The sequence below is a fragment of the Dreissena polymorpha genome, chromosome 3, assembly GCF_020536995.1.
Source record: "Dreissena polymorpha isolate Duluth1 chromosome 3, UMN_Dpol_1.0, whole genome shotgun sequence".
NCBI classification, from domain to species: Eukaryota; Metazoa; Mollusca; class Bivalvia; order Myida; family Dreissenidae; genus Dreissena; species Dreissena polymorpha.
The window spans coordinates 28,091,876-28,107,384 of record NC_068357.1 but is presented as its reverse complement, the minus strand read 5'-3'; the positions used below and the strand labels follow the sequence as shown (position 1 = coordinate 28,107,384).

The 15,509-nt window shown below is 36.9% G+C and overlaps 2 protein-coding genes across 2 annotated transcripts in view; both read left to right on the top strand.

Moving 5' to 3' along the window:
• Nucleotides 1-15,509, top strand: part of LOC127873415 (uncharacterized) — an 81,320-nt gene that overhangs the window by 48,207 nt on the left and 17,604 nt on the right. The gene's annotated exons all lie outside the window — the stretch shown is intronic.
• On the top strand, nucleotides 1,211-9,311 carry LOC127873429 (uncharacterized). The gene is made up of 3 exons (XM_052417294.1): nucleotides 1,211-1,491; nucleotides 4,296-4,487; nucleotides 9,251-9,311. The coding sequence occupies exons 1-3, from the start codon at nucleotides 1,226-1,228 to the stop codon at nucleotides 9,279-9,281; spliced, it is 489 nt and encodes a 162-aa protein (XP_052273254.1). The 5' UTR covers nucleotides 1,211-1,225; the 3' UTR covers nucleotides 9,282-9,311.

Below are 15,509 nucleotides of genomic sequence, written 5' to 3'. Positions count from 1 at the left end.
AAATTTTAACTTTTTACCCCATATGCGTTAGCTACTACTATGCTTTCAAACAAAGATCGTCTTATACTATAGGCTGTACTTTACGAAGGCACACTAGTCTACAAACTCTATATACATCTATTTTATTGTGCCAATTTATTAGTATTATATTTAAGTTTGTGTACCGGATTTAACTTACATTTTATCGTGATGGACACTCATTTTAACATCCGGTACCTTATATAATGTGCAAAGACATGCTTTATCGCGTATGTATATAGATTTATGATTGATTGTGAGGATTCATTCTGTGCGACAGCATCAGACACTACGAGATGCCGCCAACCTCAAGCTGCCAAGGGCAGAACTACTAGCTCTAGATACACCTTGGTTGCGTTTTATGGCACGATAGCGCCAATCGTAACACTTTGTCCATCTCCGGATTCTCAGTAAAGTTTCCTTATGTAATAAAAAGCCGGTTGGATCCAGAGTGCCGATAGCTCGGTCAGCAGCTTGAGCGTGCGCGTCTCGACCGAGGCGAGAGTCCCCCGCAGAGGATCTTCCTAGAGGTAACTTCTGCGAGTGGCTCTGCTAATCCAGCTGAATCCGCTACCCTCGAGCCGGACGTCTTCCACATTGCTGGGATTGCTGTCTTCCCCATGATGCAGCGGTCGTACATGCCAACCGCTGTTTATCTTCGGGAGCTCGCTGACCCGGTCCTGCCAGAGGTCCCGTCTGTAGGGGGACGGGAATAGTGGGACAGCGAGACCACCAGTGTGGAGGAAATACGGGGCGGACCAGAACAAGCTTCTTTCCTGGGGAGGTATTGAAGCATGCCTGGAACTTCGAGGGGGTGGCCTTATTGAGGGACCCCGGGACAGCGGTACTCAGAACGCTCAACGCACTGGGGAAACTGCCTCGGGGATGAAGACGACGGCCGGTGACAGCGAGAGGGGCCATAAAGGCAGAGCTGCTTGCTTGCACTCCTTTGGTGGAGCTGCGTACAGACAAGAATTTGTCTTTGTATTGTCAACTTCCTGTGCACATTAAGGTCTCGTTGGCCACCGTGCACTAGTATATTTGGATCTAAATTATATCTTTGGCGAATACCCGTGAAGCCGGGGTAAATTTGACCTACTTTGGCTCAAAATTTATATTTTTCCCCTGAAAGGTCACAGGGGCAGGTCGGACCATAAAGACTTCGTGAAGAGGCCGGTAGGACCTGAAAATAAACTCTGATACATACATGAGTGCCGATAGCGCCTGCCTGCAGCCTGCGCTAAAAGCTGCGTCTTATACACACCCGGAATTTAACAACAACAACAACAACAACATGGCGACGAAAGGAATCACACGCGTACGAAAGAAAAATGAAAACAGAAAAAAAGAATATAACGAAAGCCATCACTCTGTGCGGTTGGTTTCGATCGTGTGGGAAAGGTGGAACAGATTGAAATTGCAGTCCTGCCAGCAAACACATGATAAATTTGCGTCAATTTTGATGGACTGCTGGTAAGCGAACATGTTTTGAATTTGTGTAAAATGGTAACAAAAACTGACAGTAACGTTATGATTTATTTTTTATTATTAAATTCTAGTAAGACACAACACACAACATACACACAAAATACTTAATAAGTATTTTAAGGTGTTCATTAAATCATGAACTACTCAATTTTCGGACAAACCATAATTTGATGCAAATTTTGTTAATAAATTTTGCATCAAATTATGGTTTGTCTGAAAATTGTGTATTTCATGATTTAATCAACACCTTTAAATACTTATTAACACCTACAAGACTCTGGTCATTAATATCGTAATTTACACAATCTGCACCTTTGTTACATATTGATTAACACATTACTTGACACGGGTCGTTAATATCTAAATTCATTTAATCTGCACCTTTGTAAAAATAAAGAACACCTTTGAATCCCTACAAACTAACAAATCAATTTTGTAAAAATAAACAGATTTAATGAGTATTTAGATAATTTAGCATTCAGAGAAGTTTCCGGATGAAGGTGTAGGCACAGGGGCCAGTAAAAATAAAAAAAAAGAAAAAAGTATATGTAAGAAAATGGAAAAGGGCACCAACGCAATCCTACTACCGGACATGAATTCCAAGGCACTGCTACACAATTCATATGTTTATCAACAAAAACTCTGCACAGATTTACAGCAAAATAAATTATCTTTCAAACGGTACCTCTGTCATTCCATTTAACGCAGTATTAAACTTTCCACATGGCCTCAAACACGAGAAATTGTCCAAAATTCGGTTGATGTAGCTAAGCCTGTCAGGGTTTTTTTGGATGAAATATTCTGCGTTATTCGGCCCCATTCCCCCATCTTTAGAGTATATATTTTTCCTCCAAATATTTTTTAAATTCCCCTCTCGGAAGTGTTATTCAATTTTAATCAATACCTCATTTAAATACGTCTTTCGTTACGAATTTACTACAATTTTCCTGAACTGCATCCGCGTGTTTACTTTATTTTAGCCTTTACCGCAAACCGTACGTAGTTCACTATCACGACTTTCGCTTTACGACATCTACCGCAAACCATAGGTATTCCATCATGTCGCACAACAACAAAAGCTATCGTAAAAAAATTGACAAATCTGTTTTAACTTAAAAATAAATTGATATTCTTTACAAACAAGTACAGCTTAAAAGTCAGTCTTCTTCAAATGCCGGCAATGAAACGCCAGAAACGTCCGGTCAAGAGAGTGTTGAAAGACTGTTTAGTTTGCTCAACCTGCTTTGCACGCCACAGAGAAACAGGCTTGGGGAAGCTACACTGGAGTCCCTGATCAGACTTTGTCTGCACACGGAGAGACTTGGTGAAGAGGAGGTCACCAGAATAATTGATAAATACGCTGAAAAGCCCAGAAATGTTGAACTTTGAACATGAACATAACATGTTTATGAATAAAAGAGTTTGAATTATGTTTTTCTCCCTCTGTATGGTGAATTATAGTGTTAAAACTTGATTTTGTACTGTTACTACATGTAGCTAAGCATAGAAATTTCCCCCTTTTCCCCTTTTACCCGCGAATTTTCCCCCCCTCAGGGGACCCGACCCCCTTCCCCCAAAACTGAAAAAAAAACACTGCCTGTCCACTTGTCAATGAATGCCTGTCATTTTTGTCTCTGTAATTGTGAAAGTCCGATCTAAACGAAAGTGTTTTACACTGGGCTCAAAAGGGGGAAATTGTAAAATAAAATAATAAATATTTTTTTCCATGGGAAATTCATTGTTTTTGATATTTTACTTGTGAGTTTCACCACATACAAATACTCCTAATTTTCGTATAAATTTTCTATATCCAGTTTTGATTATTTTTGTAGTTTTTGTGTTTTAAAAGCAAAAATTAAGCAAGAAATTTTGTTTGTGTAATCAGTGCCCCAGATAATTATTTGGGAAATAGGGTTTTCACCTATTTATTTAAAAAAATAGGGTGATTTCGGTCTTGAAATAGGGTGAAACGAGTTATACAAATTCATACCTTAAAATCATTGCTGCTTTCCCCGTGGAATAAAAGCCAATCTTGGTCACTTCAACGTATCCATTCAGATTCAGATTACTTCTGTTGAAGCTGCACACTTGATTTGATTCAATAAAACTGTAAACTATTATAATTAACTATAATAAACTGATGTTTCATAACATCTTTAATTCTTGAAACTGTCCATAATATAAACTTTAAACTTAAAAAATCGATAACACGAATGATTTGTCACTAAATGGCTCTTGCTTCTTGGTTAAAAAAATTAGCTATCGATTGATATTTTGGCGCAACAATTGCGGACGTCTTTCAACCTCTCTTAGACATTTTTATTTCGCATCATTATAGAAACTGAAAGTACAGACGCTTTACAAATACATGCACAATGAGCAACGGATTAAATCAGATTGAAAATGCATGTATGTTGTAAAGAATTTGGTCAGATGCTGTAATTAAACTATGAAATCTAGTCCGCAGAGCGTTTGAATAACTTTGACTGTTTGCCTGCTCCTTCATCAAAACGCTTGCTGAATAAAAGCGACGTCGCATTACGATAATGATTGCAAAGAGGATATACCGAAAATGAGCAAAGAATTTTCGATTGAAGCTATTGTATTGTATGCATCAAATTTAAGGAATTTGCGTAAAAGTCAAATTGGTTGCGTTTTCAATACGCATGATATTGTATTTATTTGCGTTTTTATACATTTTAATAGGGTGAAAGACGCAGATACGCAGCTTATCTGGGGCACTGGTAATAAAAATTTGAATCCAATTTTATTTGATTTTCTATATTCAGGGAACAGTACGGATCTAAGTCTGTGAAACCTACAGAGATGCAAACAGACACTGATGTCGAGATACATCAAGCTCAAGATATCACTCCAGTAAAGAGTATGTCATCTGCCACAGTGCCATTGTCATCAACACCATTTACAGATACAAAAGACATCAGACCTATGTTGGAAGAAATATCTGATATTTCAGAAGGGTAAATTCATTTCTTATAAGTCTACTTTAATTATATTTCCTCATGGCTTGATTATTAAATTTCTGTTTTGAATAGTCTATGAGATCTTAGTCAAAAATTTGTAATAAAAAAGTTGCACCTTTTGCCTTTTAATCACCCTCTGTACTAGTGCTAACCTACTTACAGAATTCACAAAAGAGAACACGTCATGTATTCATTTTTCATCCATAAATACAATGTCTTTTTATATTCATGATAAAGGTATTAATTTATCACATATTCAAAGGATTGTTTTGTATTACATATTTGCCTTTTGCGAATTCTGTTGGTAACATGTGTACATGGTGACATGGTGAGTGGATTCACAGAGACCCATGTAAGGCATAAGCTCGATCTTGGTGTACTTCATAACAGTGCACTCAGGTCCTGAGTATGTATAAAGACCGCAAAAATGATCGCAAAGTCAACAGTATTAATTTAGTAGTGTAAGGCCGAATTTGGAAGTCACTAGTGAACTTCAGAAAATTACGGATGGACAAAAGAGAAATAATTATGTGCATTGTGCTAAAAATAGATTTTTATTTGCTGTAGTTGAGATGCACTAAATTTTAACTTATTCTGAAGTAAGTTGATGGATTTATTCCAATCGGTGTTAGACAACAGATATTTTATCATTGATGATTTCGTTTCTTGTTTTTATTCGTCTCTAACATTTTCTTGTTTTTATAAGCAGTGTTCCGGGTAATGTAAACACTGACGGACAATTTTAGTAGTGAACAATTCAGTACTTCAATTCAGGCGTTAACCATGTTAACATCGACTTTAAGCAAATATTTTGGTATGAATCTATTACTTGGGAATCAAATTGTGTTGAGATGAAATTTCAGAAAAATCAACCCGTCAACATAAAAGTTATCTCTCAAAGTGTTACAAAAACGTCCGGTTAAACGTATGAGACGAGTATCTCCCAGAAAGATGTCCCATACAGCGATGTTTCCACAAGGCATTTAACGCCATTTTGTTGTGAATCCACCAGCCCACGAAGCTCGTCAAAAATCTTGGCTGCTGTTGATGAGGTTGGGGTACCCTCATAACCTGACAGTCTTTTTTGTGGTCACAAATTGCGATGTTAATCACCAACAGAAGAGACGTGGATGCTGTCATGTTTATAAAGGGTAAACGAATGGATCTGTCGTTATAAGATACAATGCCCGATATATAAAACTCGTACTGTAAAGGCGAAAATCATCGCCATCGGATCTTTTTCTGCGGACCAAAAAAAAATGTTAGTGTCAGGGGCAAAAAATAGGGTCGGTTGGGTTCCCTGAACCGAGACTTTGTTTTTGGCCTAACAAAAAAAAGAAACAGAAATTACATTTCAGACACAGTTATAAAATCTTGCACAAATACAGTACATGGAATATAAATACATGAAGAATATAAATGATAAACATATGTCTGTATAGGTCCCTGGGTAAATAGACTGTCCTTGATATAATGATCATATATATATATCAGTACTGGTAAACATTAAAGACAGTACTAAAAGATAACAAAATTAGCCTTCAAAAGCATACACACAATCTCAAATATGAGATCTGTCAAAACAGCTGGCCATCTGTCAAATCTGACAGTTAAAATACATTTTGAGACGACCCCATTATGAATTTTTTGTAACACCTTTAATTAACTGGAAGTGGTTGAATATGTCATACAAACAAAAGCGTCATTGGCAAAAAATCATACTTGCTGGTACCAAAATCTTTCAGGTTTTTGAAGGATATAGATTTTGTAAATCGTCCAATAACATACAAACATTATCTTCATGAAAATAGAAGGTTATTCGCATTAGCTTAATTGATTAATCTGGACTGGTTGACAAACTGTATTCCACAAAAAATCCACCAGATTGATAAACTGAAATATTTTACTTGAAAATCACAACAAGACACTTAAATTTAATGTTATTTGAGCTAGCAGTCTTCATTATTAGCATTTTTAACCACTAGTCCATATCATTATGCATTAATAGAAACAGATCCAAAAGCCTGACAATATAAATTTATATTTTTAGCTCACCTGAGCACAACGTGCTCATGGTGAGCTATTGTGATCGCCTTTTGTCCGTCATCCGTCGTGCGTCTGTCGTCAACATTTGCCTTGTGAACACTCTAGAGGCCACATATATTGTCCGATCTTCATGAAACTTGGTCAGAATATTTGTCCCAATAATATCTCGACCGAGTTCGAAACTGGATCATGCTGGGTCAAAAACTAGGTCACTAGGTCAAAAAAAAAGAAAAACCTTGTGAACACTGTAGAAGTCACATTTGATGCCCAATCTTCATGTAACTTTGTCAAAATGTTTGTCTAAATGATATGTTGGATGAGTTCAAAAATGGTTTCGTTCCATTGAAAAACATGGTAATCAGGGGGTGGGGCAGTAATCTTTATATGGCTATAGAGCCCAAACATCATGAAACTTCCTCAAAACATTAGGTTCATTGATATCTCGGTCGAGTTAGAAAATGGTCCAGATCCGTGAAAAAACATGGCCGCCAGGGGGCGGGGCAGTTTTCTCTAAATGTATGTAGTGATAACATGTGAACGCTCTAGAAGTCACATTTTTGGTCCAATCTTCATGAAATTTGGTCAGAACATTTGTTTCCTGGATACGACGGTTAAGTTTGAAAATGTTTCGGATCAGTAAAAAAACATGGACGCTAGGGGGCAGGGCAGTTTTGCTTATATGGCTATAGTTAAACCTTATTAACACTCTAGGAGTCACATTTATAGTCCAATCTTCATGAAACTTGGTCTGAACATTTGTTTTTATGATAGCTAGGCTGAGTTTGAAAATGGTTTCGGTCTGTTGAAAAATATGGCCGCCAGGGGGCGGGGCAGCTTTGCTTATATGGCTATAGTTTAACCTTGTTAACACTCTAGAAGTAACATTTATAGCCCAATCTTAATGGAACTTGGTCCGAAGATTTGTTGTATTGATAGCTTGGCTGAGATCGAAAATGGTTACGGTTTGTTGAAAAACATGGCTGTCAGGGTAGCAACAGTTTTCATAATATGCCTATATTAAAACCAAACTCTTGATGTAATGCGGATGTTGGTTCACAATGATGATGATGATTATGATGATGATGATTATGATGATACTGGTAATGGATTCAGAAACATTAACCACAACCCAAATATCTAATTATAATTATTGCATTACTGAAATTAATTATTGCCATTACTTATGAATTGTTATCTATATCTTTGCAGAAATTTAACATAGTGGTAAAACCAATAAAACAAGAAGTGTTGCATATGAATCTTATTTGACTTTTTATTCACTTATCCTAGGCTACTCTCTATATAACTGATTTATACCTGTGCCTGCATTGTTGCCAGGAGGGTATTGTTTAACACTCCTGGAAATTGACCACAATTAACTGGGCACTTTCATCAAAGACCTTTGTGTTGGTGTCAGATGGAAATCATTCATAAGATGGATAAGACATTACAACTTGAAATGTTTAACCCCTTCCATTTTCAGTTAGTCAGTAGTGTGTGTGTGATTATGAAAGATTTGTGATTTTAGCTGGTTTTATTGTTGTTTCAATTGGAAATATCAATGCAAGGTGAGTCCTAAAATTGTTCCAGTTGTTTAAAAACACTTTGTCAAAAATGTGAACAATTTGGTAGTAAAAACACAACAACTTATCACATCTTTTAAGAAGCACACACAACTGTTTGAAGAAAAGTTGTGTTTTTGCAAGAATAATGTATTATGCTACAGATTTGTTGTGCATTTTAATTACAAATAGTTTGGTAGTTGTTTTGATATGATACATTTTCAAATGTCTTGTGTGTTTACTTCTATATTTGCACACATTTATAACTGTTAGAAAGATCAAGTGATGTTTTGTACTATAAAAGAAGATCAATATTGAATTTCTAGTAGCTGTACATGTTCTCGCACTCATTTACTTTTTTATAACTGACTTTGGTATATGATAACAATTCAACATATTTTGTTTAATTATGCAAAAACTAATTTATAAAAACACAATCTCTTGAACAAATACGGTTGTTTTCAGTATCTAAAATTGTTCTTGCTTAACAGATTGTAAACAGTCATCCCCTATAAGATGCTGAGATGCTTATCTAATGATCTCGAATTTGGACAACAATTGGTTGAAAAATGTTCTTCCATTTTCTTTTGCTGATGCCCATTTTTGACGATGCTGGAACAGCAGCGTCCAAGGTTTGATAATCACCTAAAAAATTTTTACAATGGCCATCTATGTAAAAGACCGAGCCAGTCCGATTGAGATAACTCGATTTTTCAGTTACTTCCCTTGGGCATACGCCACTGCGTAGGATCCTAGCATTGATAACATTCTCCTAGCAGAGTTGTCGTTCGTGTTTCAACATTCAACAATGGCCGCCTTAATGAGAGTTTCGATTAAAAACTTTCTTACTGCATACATTGGCTTGTTTCGCTATTTAGAAGCTGTCATTTAGGATATATGAATTATTTATTCACTAAATCTCCGCTTATGACAACAATAGTTGGAATTCGAAGGATATATACTAGATGTGAATGAAGAACTTTCTGGTCTCTGGATCGTAACAGCTTGACACGGCAAAACTGGCATACTGATTACTGGTATTTTTAGTTATCAATATAAGTCACATTGTGCTTTATAAATTGTATTCGAGCATTTTGCGACTTATTGAATGACTATGATACCCGATATCAACATTTCATCGGGTATTTGCAGATCACCAAGCTGTCCTGAGATTCAACATTGATTTCAAACTTTTACTGGTTAGTACTCTTTCTTAGTGTTAGTACTTTTTATCATTTTAAAGTTAAATGAACTGTGTCACAGTAAAAGTGACATTAACCCTTTCAGTGCGTGACCGAATTTTAAAGGCCTTTGCAAACAGTTTGGTTCCAGATGAGACGCCACAGAACGTGGCGTCTCATCTGGATCCAAACTGTTTGCTATTCTGATAGTATTCTTTGAAAAAAAAATGAAGAAAATGCTTATTTTACAAATTCAGCAGAAAACATTTTAGCAGACGACAAATTTCCCAGCATGCAAAGGGTTAAGGCGATTGTGGCCAGTTTGGATTTAGATCAGCCAGCAGTCGCTTGAAAGCTGTTTGCTTAAAAGCTTTTTTCTGACAATAACAAATAATTTAATTGGATACTGATTTGACTGCGCTTTTCCTGTGACCTGGCTCAAATAACAGAATTGTCATTAATCAAATTATTTATTTCGAACATTAATCAATTGTTTTTCTTGTCCCTCAGGATCAATGACTCCAGCACTTTCCTGTTGAGAATTGAATACTGCTAAAGGCAATGCTAGGGGGCGTGAGAGATGTTGCACCTTCCAGTATCGCTCGATTGTTCATTGTCGGCTCGGGTACTACGTTCATGTACCCCGGGTACTCTTAAGTATACTTACATGTATCCCGGGTACGGTAAATATACTAAAATGTACCCGGGAAATTTAACCCTAAATCAGTTGTTGTCGACTATTTTTTTGTAATAATTATATATACACATTTATGTCAATTTTTTGAAGAATGGCCTCTATATTATCGGAACACATACTCAAAAAGCATGTTGATGCAGTGTTTTTTGAAGAGAAGTGTGTTTAAGATAATCGGTTGCGCGTTTTACGACATCGGATTTTGGGCGCGAATACAACTCGGGTACAGTCTAATATAGACCAAGTACAATTACGTTTATTTACCGTACCTGGGGTACATGTAAGTATACTAAGAGTACCCAGGGTACATGTGAATATACTTAAGAGTACCCGGGGTACATGTAAGTAGTACCAGAGCCAACAATGACCAATCAAGCTCCATTATCCGTCATGAACCGACTCAAAAAACCGAGTCGGCAATATTTGACTTAATTTTTGGTTTGGTTGCTCTCGAGGGATCGAAAATTTCAGAATCTTCCTAAAAGCCCTACGGGTTCGATCCCCAGAAGCGACATTGAAAACTAGCATACTTTGTTATCTAAAAGGTTGCTAAACCTGATATACAATGATAATGTGAATTTTCTCTCACATGATGTTCATCAGTCATATTATATAAAAACTTACAGCAGTAGTAAACAACTGGACAATAATTAATGAACGCATCTTTCATTTGTCTTTGACACTTTGATTTTGACATGGCCTAGATTTAAATATGTGACTGGACTTTACCAGCACTCTTGTAACAGAGCTAAAATTTAAATGTACCATTGAAGATGGCCTAAATCCAGATTTGCTATTATAGACGTGTGGAAAGTTTTAAGGGTGTGACAAGTAAGCAAAAATTGGTCATTACCCAGAGGCCACAACTGTTCTATGACTGTATTAAAACAAGAAAAATCAGTGCATGATTTAGATTTCCTTAGATAGTTCAATAAAAACTAATTTCATAAGCCTGGTAACAGTTTAACGGTAATGCTACCAATGTGTCACACCAGGGCCTTGAATTTGAAATCTAGGACATGCATGGTAATTTCTTCATGAAATCAGGACACAAAATTGTATTTTAAGTCCTTAATTGACCTGGCTATAGTTCTCAGATTATTATAAGCTCAATCAGTATATTTATATCATTATTTATGCTTTGTGTATTGTAAACATATACACAATCATGCAGTTACATGATAGCAATAAATAATATCAAAGCTACCCATACTATAAAGGTCATTGACAAAGCCTATGGTCAAAATGTGAACACATTGAGTGTAATCGCCCTCTCGTGCCAGCAAAAACAACACGTTGACAGGTTGTCATTTTTTACAGTTCTACTTTCACTTTCATTTTGTGATATCAAACTATTAACAATTATGTGGCTGAGAAAAATATCGCCATTGCTTTTTATGCTCCCGGTAGGGTGGCCTATATCAGTTGAACTGTCAGTCAGTCAGTCAGTCAGTGTGTCAGTCTGTCCGTCCGTCCGAAAACTTTAATGGCCATAACTTTTTTAATATTGAACATAGCAACTTTATATTTGGCATACATGTGCATCTCATGGAGCTGCACATTTTCAGTTGTGAAAGGTGAAGGTGAAGGTCATCCTTCAAGGTCAAATGTCAAACATAAAGCGTCTGTCTGTCTGTCCCAAAACTTTAACATTGGCCATAACTTTTTCAATATTGGCGTGCATGCGTATCTCATAGAGCTGCACATATTGATTGGTGAAAGGTCAAGGTCATCCTTCAAGGTCAAAGGTCAAATTTTGCAATATTGAAGATAGCAACTCCATATTCGGCATGCATGTGTATGTCATGGAGCTGCACATTTTGAGTGGTGAAAGGTCAAGGTCATCCTTCAAGGTCAAAGGTAAAATATATGGGTTCAAAGCTGCGCAGCAGGGGGCATTGTGTTTCACAAACACAGCTCTTGTTTAATATATTTTCTGCACATTCCTTCAAAAAAATTACATCAATACACGATTTTCTTTGTTAATTCAATCATTCCTGACAGACTTGTGTACATATTTCGCTTACATTTTGACGCGCGTAGGTAGGACCGCATTACTGCTTCCGAAATGTGTATTCATACTATTGCCTTCGAGGAACTTACCTGATGATCGACGGAAAGGGCCGAAAATGTGCGAGTGTGGGTCAAGTTCCCCACAGGTACTACTTTCCCGTTCCCCCAATTTTTTTTCCGTACCTAAAATTTTTCGTACCCAATTTTTTTTTTTCGTACCCAATTTTTTTTTCATCCCCAATTTTTTGTTCGTACCCAAAAAAATTTCGGTCTTAATTTTTTGGTTCCCAAATATTTTTTCGTACCCAAATTTGTTTTCATACCCATTTTTTTTTCGCAAAATTTTTGTACCAAATTTTTTTTTCGTACCAACATACACAATTGTGGTGATTGTGGTGATGTAGATAAACTTAACTTGATGCTTTTATATCCATCCTCTCAAAAGCATCGTCACACCAGTACTGTCAGTACTTTGATTAAATTTCTGTCCTCATATTACTTTTATCCAAAATAATAGCTTTGTCGCTACGGGTAACAAATGTCTATTTAAAAAAAATTAAACACACACACACACAAAACTACTGATAACGCATAATTTATATATTCTCCGAAACAGCAAACCTTTTCTTTTCACAAAACAATGTTAACAACCCTTGTTGCCTGGATATGACGGTTGAGTTCAAAAATGGTTTTGATCCATCTAGTAACATGACTGCCGGAGGGGGGTCATTTTCCTTATATTTATATACTGAAAAAGCCTGTGAACACTCTTAAAGTCACATTTTTTGGCCAATCATCATGAAACTTGGTCAAAACATTGATTTTATTGATATCTTGGATGAATTTGAAAATGGTCGTGATCAGTGGAAAAACATTGCCGCCAGGGGATGGGGCAGTTTTCTCTAAATGTTTGTAAGAAGCATTTTCCTTATATATATATATTTTTTTAAATCTGGGTATTAAAAACATGGCCGCCAGGGTGGGTGGGGTAATTTTCTATATAGGCCTATTGTGAATACTTTGGAACACCTTATTTTTTAAAGTCGGTCTTGTCGTACTAATAATTTGAAATATTTGCTGAAGTATGGAACGCCTAGTCTGTCTCCTGTTGACTCTTGGTATATTGGAGGTTTAATTGAAATGATTTGGGTTTAAATCATATGATATGTGTTTATTATTATATGCTGTGTGCTTGCCATATTATGCTGTGTGTTTGTGATGGCATTATAATGTGTGTTTGTGATGGTATTCCGTGTGTTTGTGATGTTATGATATGTGTTTACCATAGTCGGCTGTGTGTCTGTCATGGTATGTTGTGTGTTTCTCATGGCATGCTGTGTGTTTGAAATGGTATGTTGTGTGTTTGTGATGGTACGCTGTGTGTTTGTGATGGTATGCTATGAATGTCATTGAAATGATGTGGGTTAAAAATCATATGCTATGTGCTTATAATACTATGCTGTGTGCTTGCCATAGTATGGTGTGTGTATGTGATAGTATTCTGTGTGTTTGTGATGGCATGCTGTGTGCTGCTCATACATTGTAGTATGCTGTGTTTTGACATGGTATGCTAGGTGTTTGTCATTGTATGCTGTGTGTTTGTCATGGTATGCTGTGTTTTCATCGTGGTATGCTGTGTGTTTGTCATGGTATGCTGTGTGTTTATCATGGTATGCTGTGTGTTTGCTGTACTATCCTGTGGGTTTGTCTAACATGATGTCCTTTTCATTCGCTATGATGTAAGTTGGCTTTATATTCATTCAGAACACTCGGTTTTTGTCAAAGATCAAATGGTTACGTCAAACTAGCCGAGGGCTTCAGACTAATGATTAGCATATAGACTGGGTTAGTAGTCCAAATAATAAGACTTGTCAAAAGATTCTGAGATAATATATTTAGGTGATGCAGAATCTACACATCAATATACAGGAATGTATCTGACTAATACTGATCAATTCTGGTCAGTTGAGATAACCGAATTGTTGTGAGAAATATCAACTCGGCTGCTTTAATGCTATTTGCTTCATATTTTACTGTATTAATCTGGTCTATAAATTATGTAAGTCAAAGGATATCAATCAATAGAAGTCATCTTAAAACAGAACCCCAATCGTTTCAGGTCCAGTTTAAAGAAGTCGCCCTATGTTGGCTGCACATTGAGCAGTCTGCCCATCATGCAGGCATTCAAAGCCAAGTATACCGAGCCTAAAGGAGGGTCCGTGTCATGGAGAAGTGGGATATTCCTCATAGTTCCATTTGTTCCGGCCACTGAATCCAATGTGGCAGATATGACCCCTCTGACAGCAACCAGAGATGCTGTGGTAGACTCCACAGGTGTTTATCTGTAAGTTTACCGGTATATGAACCGCGTTTTAGGCAGCTTGTGCTTAATGCATGTGGGTATGAGTCCTCACAGATTTGCTTGTGCAGTCTGTACAGGCTGATCAGAGACAACAGTGTCTGCTAACATTATTTTTTGCCCACCTAAGCATAACTTGTTCATGGTGAGCTTTAAGGATCTCCTTTTGTCCTTCGTGTGTCGTCCGTCATCTGTCGTCCGTTGTCAACATTTTGCCTTGTTAACACTCTAGAGGCCACAATAATTCTCTGATCTTCATGAAACTTGGTAAGAAGATTTGTCCCAATGCTATCTTGGTCTAGTTCGAAACTGGGTCATGTGAGGTCAAAAACTAGGTCACAAGGTCAAATAAAAGAAAAAGCTTGTTAACACTCTAGAAGTCACATTTATTGTCCAATCTTCATGAAACTTTGTCAGAACTTTCGTCCCAATAATATCTCAACTGAGTTCGAAAAGGTTCTGGTCAGTTGAAAAATATGGCCGCCAGGGGGCGGGGCAGTTTTCCTAACATGGCTTTAGTAAAACCTTTTTAATACTCTAGAAGTCTTATTTTTAGTCTAATCTTCATGAAACTTGGTCAGAACTTTTGTTCTAATGATATCAGGGCTGAGTTCTAAAATGACTTCGGTTCATTGAAAAACATGGCCGCCAGGGGACGGGGCAGTTATGCGTATATGGCTAAAGTGAACACTATAGAAGTCACATTTATAGTCCAATCTTCATGAAACTTGGTCATATTATTTGTCTCAATGAAAGCTCCGTTGAGTTTGAAAGTGGTTCCGGTCCGTTGAAAAATATGGCCGAAAAGGGGTGGGGTAGTGGCAATAATTCAATTCTCAGCTTTATCATGTTTATAACCCAATGGGTTGCTGAGAGTTGCAATGCGCGCTCTGTCTTGTCCATGGGTGCAAAATGTTATCAACAATGCAAGGGTTAAGGAACACTGAAACTGCAAGAACTTATTAAAGTTTACCTGTCTAAACCACAAACTCATCCAAATGGTACCATTAAAGCAAGAAATAATTGCTTTTTATTGACTGAGTTTTTCTTTTGTATGCTGTATCCGCCATATTGGAAAATTGACCAATTGACCCAATATTCGTTAGGTCGCAGTACACCAATATTTTGCACGTCGGGTTATGTGATGGAGCCTATTAAAGTCCA